The sequence below is a fragment of the Panthera tigris genome, chromosome X (assembly GCF_018350195.1).
Source record: "Panthera tigris isolate Pti1 chromosome X, P.tigris_Pti1_mat1.1, whole genome shotgun sequence".
Classification (NCBI taxonomy): domain Eukaryota; kingdom Metazoa; phylum Chordata; class Mammalia; order Carnivora; family Felidae; genus Panthera; species Panthera tigris.
Genome location: NC_056677.1, coordinates 46626100 through 46650681, shown reverse-complemented (window position 1 = coordinate 46650681; position 24582 = coordinate 46626100). Strand labels below are relative to the sequence as shown.

At 36.6% G+C, this 24582-nt stretch overlaps 1 protein-coding gene across 1 annotated transcript in view; it reads left to right on the top strand.

Moving 5' to 3' along the window:
- Window positions 1-24582, top strand: part of WNK3 (WNK lysine deficient protein kinase 3) — a 183176-nt gene that overhangs the window by 136427 nt on the left and 22167 nt on the right. Inside the window, exons 14-21 of the mRNA XM_042974715.1 lie at window positions 1167-1322; window positions 1404-1455; window positions 2687-2821; window positions 3179-4122; window positions 9172-9262; window positions 9804-9934; window positions 10472-11094; window positions 13989-14200. Of these exons, the coding sequence (XP_042830649.1) occupies window positions 1167-1322; window positions 1404-1455; window positions 2687-2821; window positions 3179-4122; window positions 9172-9262; window positions 9804-9934; window positions 10472-11094; window positions 13989-14200 (2344 nt within the window). The remainder of the gene's footprint in view (window positions 1-1166; window positions 1323-1403; window positions 1456-2686; window positions 2822-3178; window positions 4123-9171; window positions 9263-9803; window positions 9935-10471; window positions 11095-13988; window positions 14201-24582) is intronic.

Here is a 24582-nt window from a genome sequence, read left to right as displayed (position 1 = left end):
TTATTCAGAGCAATCTTTTTTTAGGGTACCATTAGTTTTTAAAATTTGCACAAAGATAAACTGCTTATGATCAAGAGTAAGTCTACCTTCTTTCATTTTATTATACTAATCTCTAAAATATGAGAGTGTTTTATTAAGACATTATCTAGGTCAGTGGTTCTTACCACCTTAAGAGCTTTTAAAAACAAATCCATTGCCTCGGTCCCTAATTAAATCAGAATCTTTGGAGTTAAGGCCTAAGCATCAGTAGTTTATGAAATAGTCCAGGTAATTCTAATGTAGTAGCTACTTATATACCATCTTACCTATAGATGTCAAGTAATGTTCATCATTTCATTTAGTTTTCATACTTTTTTTTGAATTGTTAGGCTTAAGTTAGTAGTTTTGCCCTATTTTCATGGGGATAAGTAAGGGTGGCGGGAAGAGTACATAATGCTTTTGTTTCTGCTAATTTTCTTCAGATATGTATTCTTGTAGAAACATAATTAAACGTTTTGTTTAAATTTTTTTGACGTTTATTTATTTTTTTGAGAGAGAGAATGTGAGCAGGGAACAGGCAGAGAGAGAGGGAGACACAGAATCTGAAGCAGGTTCCAGGCTCTGAGCTGTCAGCACGGAGCCCAATGCTGGGCTCAAACCCACAAACCGTGAGATCATGACCTAAGCCGAAGTTGTATGCTTAACCAACTGAGCCACCCAGGCACCCCCAGAATTAAACATTTTAAAAGTTAACGTTGTCATTTCTGCCTCTTGTTTAACATCATATTTTATGAACTGTCTCCAGGCCATGCTTTATCGTCATTAGAGATGTTTCATTTTGTGATTTGTGATTTAAAAACTTTTGGGTTTGGACATCCTAGTTTTAAACATAAACATTGCCTCAGTTGTGTTCCTCAAATGATAATTTATAGAATGCAAGATATTTTTTTAAATGCTGTGTTCTTCTCTGGTAGGTAGTATCAATCTGACAAACATCAGTGGTCTCCAAATAGAATAATTTAATGTACTGTGTGGTCCTTTAGTGCTGGTTGTTTTTTAATTCTGTTGTGGCATTTGTATCTAAATAGTTAATTTTAATTTATTTTTCTTTAAGATAGTCACTGTGGATACAATATTATAATTTTGAAGAAACTAAATTTAATAGATTTATTTTTACATTTGGACAGGTTGAAGATAACTTTGTGCTGGAAAGCGAGAAAGAAAAATTTGTAGAAGAATTGAGGGCTATTGTAGGTCAGGCCCAGGAGATCCTTCATGCCCACTCTGCTATAGATAGAGCCATTGGAACTGACTCTATAATTGTGGAATCCAACAGTAGCCAAGTAAGAACAATTATTTAGCAAATAGGTCTTCTCAGATATGTATCAGGAACTTCTTTATTTATCTATTCATTTTTAATTCAGACAGGATCATCTGAACAAGTACAGATAAATTCTGCATCCACTCAGACCAGCAGTAAGTATATTTAATAAAATTTACCATGTGGCTTTTGAAGCAAGACATTTGGAAAGTTTATGCAACTTCGTTGGGAAAGATGTTTGCCAATAAAGGAAATTAATAAATTGTTAATGTAGGTTTTCCCACACTTTAAAAGGACTTTTTAGCCTGGATGTAAGAAGTAAAACCATTCTGTAGGTTTCCTTCAAGTGTTGGTTCTTTATCAAATTAGTTTATTTCCGAGTTGCTGCATGGTATGTTACCAGAAAAGCAGTCACAGTACTGATGACCTTTAACGGCTTTACTGTTTGAAGTCAACTGGTAAGTTTTTTTTTTTAACCACTGATGTGAGATGGACAGAACCTTTCTTAACTGATATCCCTATGTTCTAAGTTTGCTTCATTTTTTAATATAGTCATTTATATCTTGATTTCCTTCCACTAATATTATGCTTCTACCTGCTCTGATCACTGATAAGTTTTTGTAAATCAGATACTAGATAAACTTCCAGGGACTAAAAATGGGGTCTTCTGTTTTCTTTTCTGATGACTTTATCTCTCCATTCTTTTCAGCTCTGGTCATGGTTATATTTAGAGTATCTGGGAGGGGGCGAAGAGCCATAGACAAATGAGGACCTGTGAAGGAATTATAACAACATGAAGAAGCAACAGGTGGTGTGGGAGTCATGAAATCAGATACCATTACCCTGAAATTTACTTTGTGTTAGGATGCCAGGGTCCTCCTCTATGTTCTTTTCCTTGTTAGGAGGAATTTGAGCAGATTTCTAACTGATAAAGTAGATTAAAGTTTAAAAAATAATTATTTGAATAAGTTTACAAAGTAGGAGTAAAGGTGTAGGGACTTTGTTTTTAAGTCATCATACAGTAAAATTGATTTTTTTCTTTTGGGGTATAGTTCTGTAAATGTTAATACTTGTAGATTTGCATAAGTATCATCATAATCAGGATCAGAACAGCTGGAGAAAATGTTTTCCATTTTCTCCCCCAAATTGTGCCCTGCTTTTATTGCTATTGATACAGTGTTTGTTTCATAGATTCTAAAATCCTTCCCTAAAGATATCTTGTGCTCAGTTGTTTAGAGTATTTGCCAGCATTGTACTGGCAAATCCTAGTGCTATTGGAAATGGAGATACAAGATAAATTGGTGTTTTAACCTGGTTTTCTTAATCAATAGGGTAAACATGTTGACAATTGCTTAGCCTATTAATTTTTGCAAATTCTTTCTACAGATGAATCTGCTCCTCAGTCATCTCCAGTTGGTCGGTGGCGATTCTGTATCAATCAAACAATAAGAAACCGTGAGGCTCAGTCTCCTCCTCTTCAGCAGTCCATGTCTACAGTTCCTGGGTTACCTCTACTTTCTGGTAAGTGTTGTCTGTCAGCTTCATCCAGACTTGGAAGATGGGGATATAAAATTTATACCATATCTTTAACTTGTTTTCATGGGTATTTCATTCTTATGAGAATTTTCATAAGCATTTTTGAAGATGCTATTGTTACGGTGTAACTTAAGCCATTTTAAAATATAATATTTATGAAAAAATAAAGGTTTTTTTTTCGCTTGGCAGGTTGAATTCTGTGTATTTTGAATCTTATTTATAACACTTATTCACACAGATTCTTGTTTGTCCCTTGCTCCTCTTGTCCCCTTTGAGTTTGAGTACTAGTCCATGCTTTGTATTTATTAATATGTGCCTAGCTATTCTTTGTTATTGTTCTAGGTCCAAGAACCACAAGTAATAAGGAAATATCACAGGATACACTGCTCACTCTAGAAAATAATCCCTGCCAGCGTGTACTTTTTGCCTCCAAATCAGAACTCAAGGATGTAGTTGATGGTAAGATTTCTGAATATGCCAGTGTAGACACTAAGCAGCAAGCTGTATTTTATCAAGTGGAAGATGACAGGCAGATAATGGCATCAGTTGCTAGTAGTTCAACTTATACTGCTACTTCAGTTCGTGCAGTTCCAGTTGAATGTGAGGGACAAACCAACCAAGCAGGCATATTTCTACCTGCATATCCATGTCACCAAGCTGCCAGTCAGGCTGATGTACTTATGGTCCCTCCTGGCGAGTCAACTCAGATTTCTGGTAACTCTCTTACAACTCTGGCATTTATGTCTGATCAAAAGCCTCAATCCTTAGCAGTGCAGCAACCAACTATGGATGCAGAGTTGATTTCCCAAGAAGGAGAAACCACAGTGAACACTGAAGCAAGTTCTCCTAAGATGGTCATTCCCACTCAGACCCCTGGCCTTGAACTGACTACCCTTCTACCCTCTACTGTCCTGGAATCAGATGGGGAAAGACCTCCAAAAATGGAGTTTGCAGACAACCGAATTAAAACTCTGGATGAAAAATTAAGAAACTTGCTCTATCAGGAGCATAGCATATCTAGCATCTATCCTGAGAGTCAGAAGGATACCCAAAGCATAGACTCTCCATTTTCTTCCTCTGCTGAAGATACGCTCTCATGTCCAGTGCCAGAAGTCATAGGCATCAGTCACAGTGGAATTCAAGATAGTCCTGCACAGTCCCCTAATTTTCAGCAGACAGGCTCTAAGATTCTGTCCAATGTGGCTGTGAGTCAGCCTGCTAACATATCAGTGTTCAAAAGGGACCTGAATGTGATAACTTCTATACCCAGCGAAATATGTTTACATGTAAGTATTATTCTTTCTAATCAATTTCTTATCCTTATTCTTTTAAAGAAATTCCTTCTTTTCTAAAGTTCTGTTCTTTGAAATTAATCTATGTCACAAGATTCTGAGGTCACAGGTATTTAGGAAGGCCATGACTTAGGCTACGGGTGCCAAGAATGTCTCCATAGAGACGGCAGAAGTATCTTTGGTGAGAGAGCCCTCTGGTGAATTAGCTAGGAACTTGCAAGCAATGACTTTTTTTGTATTGGTGACAGAACAGGACTGATTTATAGATTGTTTTAGTGTGTAGGAAGAGCTGACTTTTATTTATTTTTTTAAGTTTTTATTTAAATTTCAGTTAGTTAACATACAGTGTAACATTAGTTCAGGTGTACAGTATAGTGATTCAACACTCCCATACAACACCCAGTGCTCATCACGACAAGTGCACTCTTTAATTCCCACCACCTATTTTACCATCCCCCCCTTCCCCCGCACTGACCTCCCTTCTGGTAACCATCAGTTCTCTGTAGTTAAGAGTCTTTCTTTTTTTTCTTCCTCTTTTTTCCCCTCTATGTTTGTTTGTTTTGTTTCTTAAATTCCACATATAAATGAAATCATATGGTATTTTTTTAAGTTATGTAACATAGGAATTTAGTTTCCCTTTTCTATTCCTTCACATCACAGAGGTAGTGACTATCTGGTATTTATCCACTATTTGATACTTAACCTTCTTGACTTAAGCTTACACAGACTAGTTACATACCTATAACTTTTCATTCACAAAAATAGGATTGTGCTATATGCATATTTGTTTGCAAATTTATCTTTTCATTTTACAGTATATCATAAATATATTTCTAAATCTTTACCACTGTATCTCTTTATTATTATTATATAAGTAGTATATGTGTGTATATAAAGTAAAATCCATCCCACTTCCAAACCTATAGACATAGCTGTTAATGAATCTTTATAGACATGGTTTTAATTAACTTGCAAATATTTATATAATTTTACTCCTCTGTTTTATATTTACAAAGATATAGATATATGTTATATGTTTATATTCATGTGATGTTTGGAATTATTTTTCAGTTATGAACATTTATCTGTGTTGGCACACAGAGTTCCATCTCACATTTTTTTAAACAATAGCATAATATTCCATTGAATAGATATAACAAATGTTTATATTTTTGTAAACTAGTAATTTTAAAATATGCAATTAATATATAAATAAGAAATCAGTTCAGAAGGAGGGAAAATTAAAAGTAATTTATGTTAACACCTTCTTATACTCCATTTCCTTCCCCAAACACTGTTAAGGTCCTGGTTTTAATTCTTGAGGTCATTGCCATTAATAACTTGTAAATAATATACGTATCTATTTTTTTATTTAATAATCTTCAAAAATACCTGTTAACTCACTGCTATGAAGGGTGAGGAAATTACAATATTTTCTCTTTCCTCTTCTTTCCCATACACTTCCCGATTTTTATTTACTTGTATTTTTAACATTAGCAAAGTTTATAACATGTACATTTTTTTTCTGTAACACTTGGTTGTGCTTTGCCTCTAGGTTGATTCGAAGAATTGAAGATCAATAAACAGCATTTATGTTATGATTATATGTGTTAGCCTATGATCATGTAATATGATTAGAACCATAAAAAAATGAAATATAATTTAATAATTTTAAACTTTGATCCTCAAAAGATACTGAAGTGTTAAAGTCAAATGAAATCTTTTGTTTTAAGTGTCCATTGCTACATCTGGATCAAATTTACCTGCTACTGTTTCTGGTGTCCTAGAATTCCTTTTTTTTCCCCCTTTGAAATGCTTCTATGAGTAATATCTTTAAATATGTTGAATGGATGACTAATTTGTTTGTTTTTTTGTTTTTTAGTGTCCAAAAATGACTTTATTTTGCTTCACCCTTGATTAATTAAGTATACGTGGTAGGAGCATTTTGAGTTAATTTTTGTATATGGTGTGGAATAGGGATTCAGCTTCATTCTTTTGCATGTGACTATCCAGTTGTTCCAGCACCAGTTATTCTCCTTGTTGTTATTTTTAAATGGAATTGTTTTCTTAATTTCCTTTTCAGATTTTTCATTGCTAGTGTATAGAAATACTAATTTTTAATTAATTTATTTACTTATTTTGAGAGAGAGAGAGAGAGAGAGAGCGAGAGTGGGGGAGGGGCAGAGAGAAAGGGAGAGGGAGAATCATAAGCAGGTTCTGCAGCTATCAGTGTGCAGAGTCTGATGCAGGGCTCGAACTCACAAACCATGAGATCATGACCTGAGTCGAAACCAAGAGTCTGACGTTTAACCGACTGAGCCCCCAGGTGCCCCAGAAATACAACTAATTTTTAAGGGTTGATGTTGTACCTTCAATTTTCGCTGAGTGTGTGTATTATTTAGGATTTTCTGTATAATATATAAGATCATATCATCTGTGAAAAATAGTTTTATTTCTTCATTTCCTGTTTTTCTTATCCATTAACTTATCATTTCATGTTTTCCATCTCTTTGTCCTTTTGCTTTTTGTACTTGGAGAATTTCTCAATTTTTATGCTGTTTCCAGACTTTTATTCAGGTATTTTTTTATGTCAAGGATTATATTTTTAATTTCCAATAACTGTAGTTCATTCTTTTTCTTATGGTTGTAGTATATTCACACATCTTTCTGGAGGTATTACAGTCTTATTCTATGTTACTAATGCTATTTCCTTGGCTATTCTTCTGTTTATTGAATTTAGTGGGTTTTTAAACTTTTTTTTAAATTTTTTTTTATGTTTATTTATTTTTGAGAGAGAGGGAGAGGCAGAGCATGAGCAGGGGAGGGGCAGAGAGAGAGGGAGACACAGAATCCAAAACAGGCTCCAGGCTCTGAGCTGTCAGCACAGAGCCCGATGCAGGGCTTGAACTCGTGGGATCATGACCTGAGCCGAAGTTGGACGCTCAGCCGACTGAGCCACCCACGTGCCCCTGTTTTTTAACTTTTTATTTATTTTTTTAAGTAGTCTCCACACCCATTGTGGAGATCCCCAACCCCAAGATCAAGAGTCACACATTCTAACCAACTGCGCCAGCCAGGCACCCCTAGTGTTTTCTTATAGTATTGCTTTCCGGTAAGTGTTTGGTGATTCTTAGTTGTGTACTCATATTTTCTTTAACCTGTGTAAGATTCCTTGTTTGTCTCTCTAAATGCTATATATAATTGCTGTAGCCTTCCTCCAGTAATTGTGGGAAAGGCATGGGACAGGCTTCTTGGCTCTGGATATTACAACTTTTCTCTAAATGCTGCCTGGAAGGTGGCCTAATAGTCTTCACAGGTAGAAGGGCTTCCCCTTCCTCTTGGATGTTGTCTCCTTTCCCCATTGCTGATCTTTCTCGTGGCCACAAACATTTGCCTCTCACCACTCTTATTTGGGAGCAGATGTCTCTCCCTTTTGCTTGCTTTGGAGGTCAGGAGGGAAAGAGAACTTCCTGGCTGTTCTTTCTTTAGTACCCCAACCAGTTTTCTCCCATTCAGTAAGTCAAGATCTCTTTTTTGTGGACCTCAAATTCTAGTAGTGGAAGACAAACGCTAAACAAATAAAGGGTTATAATAGAACAAGTAGGGGATTACTTTATTACAAGGTGGTGAGGGAAGAACTTGTGTGTGATGGTGACATTCACAGGTGGAGACCTGTTCAAGGAACCAAAAGAAGTCCAGTAAGTAGGAGAGTGTTATGAGATGATGTTTAGGAGGCATAAAGGAGACATATTGGGTATAGCTTTGTAAGCATTCTAGTCAACCACTCTTCCTTTAAGTTGGCCAGGGCTCTCTCTTACTGTCTGTATCTGCCACCCAAGTTTGCAGCATTTTGAAACAGTTCCTGCATGTGTCATGGGCTGCTTTTTCCTCCTTTAGTCATATATGTATGTGTCTGTATCTTTGTTTTCTGTTGTGTCTATGAATTTGGATTTGTAAGGTAGGCTAGAACTTGTATTTAACTTACCATCTTGATTCAGTTATTACTTATTAAAATTTTTCTGTAATTGAAGTGGGACCAGTGCAACATTTTCTAAATTATAATATTATTGAGAGGTTTTTTTTTTCTCTCTTCAAGAAAGTAGCATTATTACTAGTCCAAAATGGGACTTTGGAAAATAAGAACTGACTGATCAGAATTTTAATAACTGTTGACATGCCCTAAGTGTTAATAATGCTGATTTAAGACTCCAGTGTACTTAGTGCCACTTAGGCCATCCTTCTTGCAAACAAATGCTGAATCCCATTCTTTGAACTTTTTAAATACTCATTTGATTTTCTAGATTAGTAGAGACCATTTCCATATTTTCCAAAGTATTTGTGGTTGTGCATTTTTTATATTAATTATTATAGAGGATTTATTTTTAAAGTACTCATTTAGAATACAACAGTTAATTCTGGCATTTTGTTGGGAGGGATGGGAGGACAAGAGGAAAAACTGATTTTATAGCCAGCTATGGCCTGATATTAATAATATTTCTATCAAGAATTTGAAATACTTTTGAGGCCTATTGTAAGATTTTGTGTGCTTACATAAAGTTAAGAAATTTGATTTGATAATATTTCTCTATAAATATAAATGCCTAGATATCTTGTTTTTCTATGTTTTCATGTGTATTAGGCATCTTTAACTCTGTTGAATAATATGAGCATAAATGAAAAGTTTCCTTTTAAAAGCATAGGGTTTCAGTAACCTTTTTTAGTAAATGAAACATATGAAGGAAACAATTTTAATTTTCAGTTTTCAAAGTTGTTATAATAAAAAATATCCTAGGCTGGAAGATTTATATTCTGCTCTTTTATTTATCTTAAGTCTAATATTTTTAAAGAAAGGGGAAGGATTAATTCCTATAAGTTGAATACTTCAGATTCATTGTGATGAATAAATGCTATTAATGCAAGTATACATAGCATTCTATTTTTGATTACTGATTAGTCAATGCAAGAAACTCTAATGGTATAAGCAACTGATTCACCATGTCTAAATTATTACCATTTTGGTTTTTCTCTTTTTGTCTCCATCAGGAGATGTCTCCAGATGCTTCACTTCCAGGGGATCCAGAGACCTATCCTGCTGCTGTGTCAAGTGGTGGAGCCATTCATCTGCAGACAGGAGGTGGATATTTTGGCCTAAGCTTTACTTGTCCTAGTCTCAAAAATCCTATTAGCAAGAAATCCTGGACTCGCAAATTAAAAAGCTGGGCATACAGGCTACGGCAGTCAACCAGCTTTTTCAAGAGATCAAAAGTCCGTCAAGGTAGTGTGCTTACAGTCAGGGACATAGACTAGGTAACATCACTTTTCATTTACTTCTGTTTTTTTTGTTTGTTTGTTTGTTCATATACAGATCTTACCACTTTTTCCACGTAGCCCATGTATGTGACATGTCCCATTAATGTCATTGCCATTTTATTTTTACTTTTGTAACTAATTTGGTTTTACAATTATTCATTTCACGTAGATACTAAGTCTCGGGATAAATCATACGTCTGATTTTGAGTTAGGGACTTCTACAATGTTGCTTATTACATTAACACTTTTTAATTATCTAGCAGGGCTTAAGCTTTTCTACTTTTCTTCATTTTTGGTAATGTAAACAAATTTAGTCTTAATAAACAATTTTCTCTTTTCTGCTTACAATTTTGCAAAACTTACAGTGGAAACAGAAGATATGAGATCAGCAGTTGCTCCTGATCCCATTCCTCTGACAGGAGAGTCCACAGCTGATACTAGGGCTTTGAGTAGATGCAAAGTGATGTGTGGATCATTTCAGCGGGGTCGGTTCCAGGTTTGTGTTCTTTGGTTGAATCTTTATCTACAAGGGCATTGTAAAAGGTAATAGTATTGAAGATCTTGGTATGTAGATGATCCTTATTTTCAGTGTAGATTAATGTCATATTTAATACACATCCCCTTACCTTTTGTAGCCTTCCAATAAAGGTGAGTCTAAAGAAATGGGGATTTTTGTAGCTGGAAAAGAGCACAGAAATGAGTCATCATTTTGGTGGGGGGTGATTGGGTCATCTTTTTAATAAATCTAATTTCTTATCCTTTAGAATCTCAGCAACTTGAATTATTGAATTTTTTTTAATTGTGGAATTTTGTTTGAGCAATATGAAGCCAATTTTCTTTACCCAAGGGGCCCACTTGAAAGACTCTGAATATGGGAATTCTAAATGTGGCTTTTAAATTTGGGTATCATTGATAGATATACATCACAGCACACCATCCACTTGTCTGTACCATATTTTGATATTGAATTTCTTTGTGGGTTTACTCTTTGGTTAGATAGAGCCAGCCACTTTTGCCTTTTTTTGTATCTCAGGTGATTACAGTTCCTCAGCAGCAGTCAGTGAAAGTGACATCTTTTGGAATAGAACACATACCAGCATTCAATAAAATGACAACCCATTCTAGTGAAGAAGTTCTAGCCTTTACTGAAATAGCCAAGTCTCAGTTAGTGAAAATGGAACCTTCCATGTGCAATCCACAAGCTTCACTTTCTTCTCAGAAGTTACGAGCTCATCGTGAAACCTTTAAAGGAGATAAAAGAATTGCCAAACAAGGTGACAACTACTCATCTTTCAACACAGCTTGTGAGACTGATGTATCTTTGATGACCCCAGAAAAGGAACTGGAAGAAAACTCAGCCACGGGAAGTAGTATGCATTCTGGACTTGAACTATTGCTTAAAGAGAGAGAGACATTTACTGCTGGGAAACATCCTAGCTCTGATAGTGAATTTTCAGCCACTCTTGCTGGCAGAGGGAGGTCAGTGGCAAAGACTGCTCCAGTGAGTGATCAGTGCTTACCACTCCGTGAAGAAAAAACCTTTGCTCAAACACAGAGCTCACTCTTCTATTCACCGTCTTCTCCAATGAGCAGTGATGATGACTCAGAAATAGAGGATGAGGATTTGAAGGTGGAGCTTCAAAGATTACGAGAAAAGTAAGGATTGTTTCTCTTTTTTAAAAAAAAATTTTTTTTGACGTTTATTTTTGAGACAAACAGAGCATGAATGGGGGAGGAGCAGAGAGAGAGGGAGACACAGAATCCAAAGCAGGCTCCAGGCTCTGAGCTGTTAGCACAGGGCCCGACGTAGGGCTCGAACTCAGGAGCTGTGATATCATGACCTGAGCCGAAGTCGGACGCCCAACCGACTGAGCCACCCAGGCACCCCAGGATTGTTTCTCGTTTGTCACAAATCTGAGTGCCCCAAATTCTATAGAACAAAGTGTTTGACAGGTAGCTAATTTACAATTGGTGACATTTTAATGACTGAAAATTGTTGATGATTGAGAACTGCAAAGATACCATCAGATCTCCCAGGTTAAGGTCTCAGTCCCACAGATGCCAATCATAAGTCCAGGCGGTGTTACCTATGCTTCTGACCGACCTGTTTGTTATAAATCACAGGCTTCCAGAAACCCTTCGTTGGGTTCAGTTAATTTACTAGAGTGGCTTACAGAACTCAGGAGAACAGTTTACTTACTAGATTATCAATTTATTATAAAAGGACACAACTGAGGAATAGTCAGATGGCAAGGTGTAGGGGAAGGGGCATGGAGCTTCCATACCCTCTTGGGAGTGACACTCTCCTAACACCTTCATGTGTTTACCAACCTAGAAACTCTCCAAACCCTATAGTTCAGGGATTTTTATGAAAGCTTCATTATGGTAGGCACAATTGATTAAATCATTGGCCGCTGGCGACTAATAAATTCAGTCTGTAGCTTCTGTCCACTCCCCGGAGGTGGAGTGGGAGGGGCTGAAAGTCCCACTGTAATCACTGAGTTGGTTCTCCTGGCAAGCATTCTCCATCCTTAGGGGCTTTTTAAAAGTAAGGTCATTAATATAATCTCAGGTGTGATTCCAAGGGGCTTGTGATAAATAAGATTCCTTTCACCTTTATCACTCTGGAGCTATTTTAGGAACTGGAGCTATTTGAGGAAAACAGACCAAATATTAAAACGAAAGATTCTCCCACTGTTCTTTGTAGCTTAGGAAATTACAAGAGTTTTCAGAATTAGGTGCCAGGAACAGGCATAAAGATGTTAATATAAATCATAATATCACAACAGTAATAAAGCACACAAAACAGTCTCATACTTCTCATGCCCTGATCTCATTTCTCAGAGGCAACCACTGTGAACTGTTTGGTATGCCTGACCTGTAATTTTTCTATGCATTTACAAATACATACTTTTTGCTTTTTATAAAAGTGGGGTAATATATGTTATTCTAAATTTTTTTACTTAACATTGTTGTGCACGTGTGTGTGTGTATACACACGTTTGCACAAATAGTCTTTGTTCCATACATTAGAATAGCCAAAGTTTATTTAATCCCTCATTAATGGACATTTCAGTTTTATTCCATGTTTTTCTTATGTAAACAATTTAAATAAAAACTTGAAATGTTAAAAAAAGAAAAATAATGTTGAAGTACACAAAGTTAAACATCCTTACATTTTTACATACTTAATGTATTTTTTGTAGGATAGATACCCAAAAATAGAATTTCTGGGTTAAAAGGTATGTGCACATGAAATTGATAGATACTGCTAAAATTGTTGTCTAAGGTAGCTATATCATTTTATACACCAAACAAAAATATATGAAAGTGGGGCACCTTGCTAGCTCAGTCATAATCATGAGTTCAAGCCCCAAGGTTGGGTGTAGAGATTACTTTAAAAAATATATGAGAGCCTGTCTTCCCACTTCTTAACCAACTGAGCCACCCAAGTGCCCCATCTGTCTTCCCATTTCTTAGCAACATTGGACTGGATATTTTTTGAATGTTTATTTATTTTTGAGAGAGAGACAGAGAGAGACAGACAGAGCATGAGTGCGGGAGAGGCAGAGAGAGAGGGAGACACAGAATCCAAAGCAGGCTCCATCCAGGCTCCGAGCTGTCAGCACAGAACCCAACGCAGGGTTCAGACTCCTGAACCGTGAGATCATTACCTGAGCCAAAGTTGGACACTCAACCAACTGAGCCACCCAGGTGCCCCAACATTGGACTGGATATTATTGATCCTTTTTCTTTTATTCCAATCAGATGAATTTAAAAATTTTTCTTAAAAAATAATTTTATTCTCCCAGTTAAAAGTGAAGTTGTACATCATCTCATGTTTAATTGGCTACTTGTATTTCCTCTTCCTTGGAGTCACCTTCTCATATTCTTTCCCCTTTTTCCTATTACGTTTCTTTTTTTTTCTCTTATTGAGTTTTAGGAACTATTTGTGTATTCTATGAATCTTTTACTATATGTTGAATACATTTTGTTGTTTATATTTGCAACATATAATAAAGAAAAGGTTAATATTACTAATACTGTGTGACTTTAAATTTTGTTTTGTTGTCTTTCACTATATTGAAATTTTAGAAATTTTTTCTTGTCAATTTGTTTACTTTTTTCATTTTATTAAAATCATTTCACAGATTTTTAAATTTATTTTAAGACAGAGAGAGAGAGCACCCAAGAGAGTAGGGGAATGGCAGAGAGGGAGGGAGAGAGAGAATCCCAAGCAGTCCCTACCCCCATCAGCACAGAGCCAGAGACAGGGCTGGATCTCATGAACCATGAGATGACCTGAGCCAAGAGTCAGACGCTTAACCAAGTGAGCCACGTAGGCACTCCAGTTTGTTTAATTTTTTCTTAATGTCTGATTAATGTTGTGCTTAGGAAAGCATATCCCATCCTAAAACTGTGAATATTCTTTATTTTTACATTCTTAATCTAAATTCCTTGTTAAACTTTACTTGTATTGCATAGAGTTTTTTGGCTTATCTGTATGGTGTCAGTGCTATTAAAATGCTTTCTGCATTATTTTCATTTAGACACATTCAGGAGGTGGTAATTCTTCAAACCCAGCAGAATAAGGAGCTGCAAGAGCTCTATGAACGCCTTCGGGCAATTAAAGATAGCAAAATCCAATCATCAGAGGCTCCTTTGCCACCATCATCACCACGTAGACCAAGATCTTTCAAAAGCAAACTTCGCAGCCGCCCCCAGTCCTGGACACATGTGGACAATGTCGCAGTTGCCACAGGTAAAGCGGTCCTGAAAGTGGTTTTAAAAAACTGGTGAAAGATCAGCAAAATTAGAAATATAATGATATTAAGTTTATTTCTTATTAAGCTAATACGCTGTAAAGAAGTGCACATTATCCTGAGATTCTTTTCTACCTTTTTGGTATTAAGTATTCTTTTATGAAATAATGGTGAGGATAGATGATAGATTCTGGAGAGCATGTGAGTGTGTTTTATGTTTTTATTTGGGAAACAAACACCTGGAAGCCCAATTTCTTTTCTTTTTTTTTTTACATATGAAATTTATTGTCAAATTGGTTTCCATACAACACCCAGTGCTCATCCCAACAGGTGCCCTCCTCAATACCCATCACCCACCTTCCCCTCCTTCCCACCCTCCATCAACCCTCAGTTCTTAGATCGTAAGAGTCTCTTATATTTTGGCTCCCTCCCTCTCTGAACTTTTTTTTTTTCATTCCCCTCCCCTATGGTCTTCTGTTAAGTTTCTTAGAATACACAAAGGAGTGAAAACATATGGTATCTGTCTTTCTCTGTATGACTTATTTCACTTAGCATAACACTCTCCAGTTCCATCTATGTTGCTACAAAAGGCCATATTTCATTCTTTCTCATTGCCATGTAGTATTCCACTGTGTATATAAACCACAACTTTTGCCTGCTGCTCATTTTGTGTCTACCTCTTCATTCTTCGAAGAAGCAGCGAGACAACGAACTCCAGGTAGTGAGGTAAAAAAAATCCTGCAACAATAGTATTCCACAGGTGACTAAGGCTCTGTTTATTTTATTTTACTCTTTTTTTCCTTCTTTTCTCCAGAGTGGATTTCTCCATTAATTGATCTTCTTGTTGGCTGATTCTTTATTTTGCCCTCCCATATCTGTTGTTGAGCCACTCTAGTGAATTTTTTATTTCACTTATTGTACTTTTAAACTCCAGAATTTGTTTTTTGAAATAATTTCTATCTCTATTGATATTCTCTATTTGATTTGAGACATTGTTATCATACTTTCCTTTAAATTTTTAGGCATAGTTTCCTTAAATTTGAATACAGGCTTTGTCTACTAAGACCAAAATCTAGGCCCCCTTCAGGATGTTTTTGTTGACTTTTTTTGTCTGTATGTGTGGCATATGTTCCTATTTCTTTGCATGTCTCTTAATTTTGTGATAAAAACTGGACACTATAGGTAATATGTTGTAACAGCTCTAGTATCAGATTCTTCCACCCTCTTCCCCACCAAGGTCTGTTGTATTTTGTTTATTATTGTTCTGGCATTTTCTGGGTATTGGTTATTCGTTTAGTGATTTTCCAACACTACTCTATATTCCCTGCAGTGTAGGCCATTGAGTTCTTTGCAACTTAAAAAAAAATTTGTTTTGGGGGGCACCTGGGTGCCTCAGTCAGTTAAGCATCCAACTGAGGTCACGATCTCACATTTGCAAGTTCGAGCCCCACATCAGGCTCTGTGCTGACAGCTCAGAGCCTGGAGCCTGCTTCAGATTCTGTGTCTCCCTCTCTCTCTGCCCTTCCCCCGCTCACACTCTGTCTCTCTCTCAAAAATAAATAAACATTAAAAAAAATTTTTTAATTTTGTTGGGGTGCCTGGGTGGCTCAGTTGGCTAAGCATCTGACTCTTGATATCGGTTTAGGTCATGATCTCAGGGTTTGTGAGGTTGACCCCACATCTGACTCTGCGCTGATTGCTCAGAGCCTGCTTGGGATTTTCTACCTCCTTCTCTCTCTGCCCCTCCCCTGCTTGCACGTGCTCTCTTCTCAGAATAAATAAGTAAACTTAAAAATAAATAAAAATGAATTTAAAAACTTTGTTTTTATTTTTAAGCCTGGCATGCTAAGGTTCATACCTGGGTCAGTACATTTAGTGGTGAGCCAATGATTGGCCAGAAGATTTCATTAAATGACTCATCTGGATATTTTTGCCAAGGGAATCTCTGTGAGAAGGCGCACTTTCTAGCTTTACTTTACAAGACAACTTTTGAATTTCTTTCCTGCTTGTCCAGGAACTGAAGTGCAGCCAGAATTGAGTGGTTGGTACTTTTTCCTTTCTTAGGTCTTTCCTGGCTTGCCAGACATTTATATTCCCAGGAATATGTCAGAGGTTTTAAAAGTTTCCTATGGTCATCTAATTGCCCTAGAATTCTTTTTTAATTCTAGGCCAGACTCTTGTTTGCCCCAGCTGAATCACTGCATCTGAGTTGTTGCCAGCGCTTTCCTATTGTTTCAGTAATGCCCTGGAGGTAGCTCCCTACCCTCCCCCACTCCCCAGACCCAGCCTGCCTGGGCTGACCTGAGCTCTAAGTGAAACCAAATATCTACCACACTCTAAGAATAGAGATTTTTCTGGGTTGTTGCAAGTTCAGATGACTGTGCTCTGAGGATGGTACTTTTAAGGGAACTCAAAAAGAGGTCTGATCTCTATTGTCTGCAATGCTGCTGGCCTTTAGGTATCCCAACACTGACCTGGGAGGGAAGCCGGGAGGGGAATTACCACAAGTTAAAATGTCACAGATCTCATTAGTTTGTCTTGAATAAATGATTTTTATTTCATTCTGTGTCTCTGGATAATTGTCAGAGTTCTGAAATGGTTTGAGTTGTTTTGCTCATATTTTTATTGTTTAAGAGCAAGTTCACCTAGGCTCTTATTCTGCATTTTTGAAGTCTTTCTCCTCCCTCTTTTTCTATTATCTGAAAGAGCTTGTGTTGAATTAGTACTATTTCTTCTTTAACTGTCTGGAAGAATTTTTCAATGAAACCACTTGGGTTCAGAGATTTCTATTTTGGGAACTTTTTCACTACAAATTCAAATTGTTTAATAGTAGTTACAAGATTTATTCAGGCTATACATTTCCTGTTGAGTAAGTTTTGGTAGTTTGTGGTTTTTGAGGTTTGGTCCATTTCATCCAAGTTGTTTAATCTTTGTGTTTATTGTTATGCCCAGAATTCGTGATCTCCAAAGACCACCAGGGAGCCGAGTCCAATACAAAAGCAAAAGAGCCTTTATTCGAGCTAGCTCAAGCTCAATCCCCTACCTGCACCCACGCAGCGGTGAGATACTGGGGAGAGAGAGCGAGTTTCAAAAGCACAAAGGTTTTATTGGGGTCTAGGGGCAGTTGGTGAGGTAATGGCTGTGGCCTCAGCCGATTGGCTGGGGAAGGGTCGGAGTCCTGTTATGCAGGTTGCCGGGCGTGTTTTGATCCGGAAGTTTGAACGGGTGAGCGGGAGGTCACTCAAGGGGAGGAGGGGTGGTCAAGGTGGAGGACACAGAACAAGATGGAGTTGGCTGGCGTAGGTCCGCCGTTTCATTTATAATTGTTTATTATTATCTTTTTAATGTCTTGGGAACCTGTAGTGACATCACCTATTTCTGATATTTGTAATTTGTATCTTCTCTTTTTTTTCTTTGTCAGTCTTGACAGAGGTTTATCAATTTTATTGATCTTTTCAAAGATATCCAGTGTTTGCTTTTATTGTTTTTTTCTATTGTTTTCCTGCTTTAAATTTCATTGATTTCTGCTCTTCATTATTTTCTTCCTTTTACACATGCTTTGTTTTTATTTTGCCCTTTCTCTAGTTTCTTTGAATGGAAGCTAAGATCATTGATGTGTGAGACCTCTTTCATTTTTTTAATACAAGCATTTAATGCTATAAACTTTCCTAAAAGTACCACTTTGGCTACATCTACTATGATTTTTTAAAATTAAGCTTTATTGGTGGGGGGAAGTTTTAGATTTACAGAAAAATTATTAAGATAGTACAGAGAATAGTTTCCTAAGATAGTACTGAGAGTACCCCACACCCAGTTTCCCCAATTACTAACATCTTACATTAGTATGGTACACTTGTCACAACTAATAAACCAATCTTGATACATTATCATTAACTATAGTCCATATTTTACTCTGATCTCCTTAGTTTTTACCTTATCTTTCTTCTGTCCCAAGATCCCATCCAGGTTATTATGTTATATTTAATGTTCATGCCCCCTTAGGCTTTTCTTGGTTCTAACAGGTTCTCAGAACTTCCTTGTTTTTGATGACTCTGAAAGTTTTGAGGAGTACTAGTCAGTTATTTTGTAGAATTTTGTTTTTGAAGGCTTCTTTGTTTACTGGCACCAGAAGAGGCTAATTTTGTATATTTCCTGCGCCAGTCTTAAAAGCCACCATTTCCAAAAGGAATTGTAATTCCTTTTATTGGAGAATAGACTAGAAACCAAGATCTGGGTGCCTGGTATGCATTATAATTGCTACTGGGGTATCATTGCTTTTAAGTTTTCTTTGCTGACAGATAAGGAAATACATGTATGCATACTAACTGACATATCCATATCTATGAATATTTCCATATGTAAACATCTGTATCCATAGTAAGGTAAACATGCATTCATATTGCTATCTCTAAGTTTAATCCATTACCACATGGATCATTATAGCCTTCTCTCCTTGTTTGTCTGTAACCTCCCACTCCAAAAGTGAGAAACCTGGCTCCCACCGTCCTCCATCCATTTACTTAATTCTTCAATTCCAGTATAAGGTATCATGGTTTCAGAATTGTGAACTTATACCCCAGTGGGAAACACATGTATCAACTACAATATAGTGCTGGTGTGCAGTTTCGTTTGCCTTTGACATTGTAGGTGTCACTCATTTCCAAAGTTATGTAGGTCAGCACTTATTTCTCTACTCCATTATGGTAGGTTCCTTTATACATTGTAATGATTAGAGTCTTTTGTCACATTCTGCAATCACCTGACCTCCTAAATGATTTTTTAATAATTTGCACACAGTGAAGTTTACTCTTTGTTCTCTAGCATTCCCTAGGTTTCAATGTTGTATTTTGGGTTATTTTTTTCAGTTCCAAATTTTTTTATTTTATTTTATTTTATTAACGTCTATTTATTTATTTTTGAGACAGAGAGAGACAGAGCATGAATGGGGGAGGGTCAGAGAGAGGGAGACACAGAATCTGAAACAGGCTCCGGGCTCTGAGCTGTCAGCACAGGGGCCCAATGCGGGGCTCGAACTCATGGACCGCGAGATCGTGACCTGAGCCGAAGTCGGCGCTCAACTGACTGAGCCACCCAGGCGCCCCAGTTCCAAATTTTTTTGATTTGCCTTGAGAGTTCCTTTTTGTTCCATAGTTTATTTTGGTAATATGATGTTTAGTTTCCAAGTGTTTTGAGATTTTATTGTTATCCCTTTGTTACTCATTTGTACTTCACTTTCATTATGACCAGAAAATATATTTCCAATCATTTTGATTCCTCTTAATTTCTTAAGGTTGGTTTTATGACCCAGGATATGGTCTATTTTGGTGAATGTTTTATGTGCAATTGAAAATAATGTATAGCCCTGTTTTTGAGTAGAGTGTTCTCTAAATGTCAGATCTAGATGTTTGAATTAGGTATTGTTCAGTTATTCTGTATCCTTGCTCATTTGCTGTCCACTACTTCTATTGTTTACTGAGAGAAGAGTGTAAGAGACTCCAACTGTAATTGTGGATTTGTCCAAAAGAATGTAGAAACCTTATATCCATAAAGGTCTCTTCCTTCTTTATAATTGTCTTATGTACTACATCTACATCTACATATATGGTAAACTCCATCACACGGTGTTATAATTCAGTTTTGCTTGAGTTTCAGAATTCTAAAGAAGAATGTACTTACTCTCTTATCTACCATTTTGTTGGTCTTCCTTCATTCCTACTCTTTCATGTTTCCCACTACTATAATCTCCCTCTGTTCGAAGAATTTCCTTTAGTTAGAACAGGTCTGCTGGTGACTAATACTCTTAATTTTTTTTTATCTGAGAATGTCTTTTTTCACCTTAATTCCTGAAAGATATTTTTATTGCATATAGAATTCTGAGTTGACAGTTCTGTCTTTTAGCATTTAAAAAATACTGTGCCACTTACTTTTGGCTTCCATGATTTAGATGAGAAATCTATAGATATTTGGATCATTGTTTTCCTGTATGAAATGCATTGTGTTGCTCTGGTTGCTTTAAGAATTTTTCCCTTCTTATTTTTCAGCACTTTTTCAGTTTCAGTTTTAGCAATTATAATGTGTTTAGACAGGAGTTTCTTTGTGTTTTATCCTGTTTGGGGTTCACCGAGCTTCTTGAATATGTTGTAGGTTTATGTCTTTTGCCAAAATTAACAAATTTCAGTTTATATGTCTTCAAATATCTTTTTTCTTATCACCTCTTTTTTTCACTTTGCTTCTGGGACTCTGATGACATAAATTTTTGATGTTTTACTATTGTCCCATAGGTCCCTTAGTTTCTGTTCATGCTTGTTTTTCAATCTTATTTCTCTCTTAAAATTGAAATGTCTTCTGTCATCTCCCTTTTGCTATTGCCATCCAAGGAGAGTTTTTGTTTTTTGGTTATTTTATTTTTTGGTTTTAAAATTTCCTGTATGTTCTCCTCTTTACCTATTTCTTTACTGAGGCTTTCTACTTTGCTTAGTTTCAACAGTTTTTGTGATTTGAGCTATTTGAGCGTTTTTATCATTGCAGCTTTAAAAAGTCTGTTAGAGGGGTGCCTGGGTGGCTCAGTCTGTTGAGCATCCAACTTCTGTTCAGGTCCTGATCTCATGGTTTGTGAGTTCAAGCCTCGCATTGGGTTTGCTCACTGCTGTCAGCACAGAGCCTGCTTTAGGATTCTCTGTCCCCCTCCTCCTCTCTGTCTCTCTCTCTCTCTGTCTCTCTCTCTCTCTCTCTCTCTTTCTCTCTCTCTTTCTCTCTCTCTCTCTGCCCTTCCCCTGCTTGCTCTCTGTCTCTTCCCAAAATAAACAAATAGAAAAAAGTTAAAAGCCTTTGTTAGATAATTCCAACATCTGTATCATCCTGAATAGTATCTGTTGATTATCTTTTCCCATGTGAGTTGGAATTGTCCTGGTTCTGTGTATGCCAAATCATGTTTGATTTTATTTTGGACATTTTGAGTATTCTGTTATGAGACTCTGGTGTCTTTTAAATATCCTATCTAGAATGTAGATTTTTTTTTATGCGAAGTGATTGACCCAGTTATTTTTTTCCTTGAGTTCTAGCCTATCTTTTGTGGTCTCTTGTTCCAATGTCAGTTCAGTTGCATTGCCTCTGTGGCACACATGTAGGTCTCACAGTGGTCCGTCTCAGTCTTTGGCAGTTGTCTGTTATTTCAGTTCTCATGTCTTTGGCATGCTGTATTTTTCATTGCTAAGAGAAAAAAAAGCATGCTCAAGAGTGCCCCCTTATAATAGGAAGAGAGCATAAGGAAGTCTGTGCAGTAATTTCTCTACATTCCTGTGTCTTTTCCCTTGTTGATTCTATCATGCATCTTTTCACTGTAATAAACTTAGCTGTGAATACAACTATATGCTGAGTCCTGTGAGACCTTCGACTGAATCACTGAATCTGTGAGTAGTCTTGGGAACCCTGAAACATAATTGCATTATACAATCTCAATCCTCAAAACACCTGTAAGGTAGGTAGAAATTAATGTCTGTCTCTTATAGGCAAGAAGAAAAGTTTGTAAGATTAAACAACTTTCCTAAAACCTCAGTTCATAATAGAGGGAATCCAAATCTGTTTGACCCCAAAACCTTGGTTCTTCACTGTTATTCTACATTGCCTGCCAATACTAGAAAGCGTGTCCGCAGTGGGTTGAGGAGAGGCAATGGAAGATCATAGAGGGTAATAGTGGTCTGAGACTGCTACATGTGGGATATAGTATTTGAGTTGGTCTTGAAGGATAAATGGACAAGATTAAAATTGGTCAAGTGTAGTGGGAAGAGAATTGTCAATAGGTAGAATTGCATGATATAAAGACATGCAAGTGATAAAATGCAAGATTTATTTGCAAGAAAGAGAATATAACAGTTGGGTTGAAATGGAGGGTTTACATTAGAAGGTTTTCTTACATACTTTAAAAAAACAACTTTTGGCAACTGCCATACCTTGTCTGTGCTACACTTTGATAGCATATATCTGATGTAACACATAATTATATATTTAAGCTTAATAAATGAGATGTTATATTTGTTTAAGGATAATGAAAAACATAATATATTTGTTCTGCAGAGACAACCATGACTACTACCAAAAATTTCACCACCTAAACAAGTTAAATACCCACTGTTGTTAGTATTAAGAAGCCATTAAAGTGGGAGGGGCTGGGTTTTTTGAGAAGAGGAGTGAAATGCTGAAAACAGCATTTAACTGATACTAATCTGGTGGCAATGTGAAGAGTGTATTGGCCAGAGCTAGGGAGCAAGTCCCTTTAGATCACTGTAATAGCATTCCATGTATGAGGTGATTAAGAGCTTAGAGAACTGTGGAAGTGAAAATAGACAAAAGATCTTGTATAGGATGAATTACCATGATGTGGTGATAAACTGGATATATATATGTTTAGGGGGAGATCCAAAGGTTCTGAGTCTGAGTGGTTCAGAGAAAATGTAATACCTTTCACAGAAATTTACATGAACTGTTATGCCAAGGCCATGATAGGTTTGATTCTAGGTGTATTGAATTGAATAACTTGACATCCATTTGGAAAAGCACATTTGGGAGTTACTTTTTAAATTGGATTGAAGAGGGGTCAAGGTTTGAGATAAGAGATGGAAACATTTACAGTTGGGTGATCACTAAAACTATGTGAATGGAAGCATTACCTTGGGAAAATACAAAACAAGAGCACCAAGGACCATACTCTGGTTTTATTCATTACATCAGTAGGAAATGAATATTAAAGATCAGCTTTGAAGTTATTAAGTAATGTTAATAAGTAATGTTAATATTTTTTTATAAATGCTAAAACATTTATTTGTACAGAACTTCTTTTCATGTAGGTATTTTCTAGTTTGTGAAATTTAAATTCAATGGTCTTTTAGGGACACCTGGGTGGCTCAGTTGGTTAAGCGTCCCAACTTCAGCTTAGGTCGTGATCTCACGGTTCATGAATCTGAGCCCCGCATTGGGCTCTGTGCTAGTAGCTCAGAGCCTGGAGCCTGTTTCAGATTCTGTCTCCCTCTCTCTCTTACCCTCCCCCACTCACACTCTCTTCTCTTCTCTTCTCTTCTCTTCTCTTCTCTTCTCTTCTCTTCTCTTCTCTTCTCTCTTCTCTTCTCTTCTCTCTTCTCTCTCTCTCAAGAATAAATATTTTAAAAATTAATGTGGTCTTTTATAGTATGATATGATACTCTGAAATGAAATCAATAAATGTCCTTTTGTGTGTAAAGCATAGTTAGGCACTGGATAACATTCAAATAACATTTTTTTATTCTTGATAATTTTTGGAATGTATGTGTGTGTATATCTTTATGTTGCCTATTTAGGAATCTTGCCCTTACTTCCTATATCATTTAAAAACCTGTTTGGGGGCGCCTGGATGGGTCAGTCAGTTAAGTGTCCAGTTTTGGCTCAGGTCATGATCTCATGGTTCGTGGGTTAGAGCTCCGCATTGGGCTCTGTGCTGACAGCTCAGAGCCTGGAGCCTGCTTCGGGTTCTGTGTCTCCCTCTCTCTCTGCCCCTCCCCTGCTCACATTCTCTCTCTCTCTCTCTCTCTCTCTCTCTCTCTCTCTCTCTCTCTCAAAAATGAATAAACATTTAAAATAAATAAATAAATACCTGTTTGGTTTGTTAATCATTTTTTCCTTGTTGGCTGTTGTGCCACTAGTGCACTCAATTAGTGCCACTAATTGAGTGTTCAAGATCAGAGTTGTACACAAGAATCCTGACATTGGGCTTTCCCTTAGTACAGAAATGTTCTTAAATGAATGACATTCAAACTTAGCTCTATGCAACAAATTTTTATCAGAAACAGAAGGGCACAAAAATACTCCTTAAGAGAAGCTGGGAGGGCAAAAATGCTGGCACTAATGTATATATGTTTCTGGCAATCTTCTCCATTTTACTCCTATCTGCTTCCATTTTTCCAGGGTAAGAAGACAATCTAAAAAGGCTTCAGCTCCAAAGTCTTCCCCAGTATTGTTGTGCTATTTATTCCATCACTGGAATTGACAGAGAATCAAATGAATGTACAGAGGGATAACAGGGAAAAATATCTTTATTATAGGCTGACTTGTTGTCTTTGGGTTTTAAGTCTTAGAAAATGAGGTAATTCCAGAAAATTGGTATGTCATTTTGGTACCTCATGGTTGCCCCAAATTTAGTATACATAATTTTTTAAAACTCTTTTGTATATGTAAATATGGCCCGATTCATTAAACTCTTCTTAAGCAGTTTTCATTAATATGTTTTCATTTAATATTTAATCTCCTTGAATTTAAGCTTTCAGTAGTGCAGAGTTCATAGAGAATCACAGATTATGTATAAGAAATCATTGAGATTATCATGTTCTTCCTTACTAAGCAATTTCCCCATTCA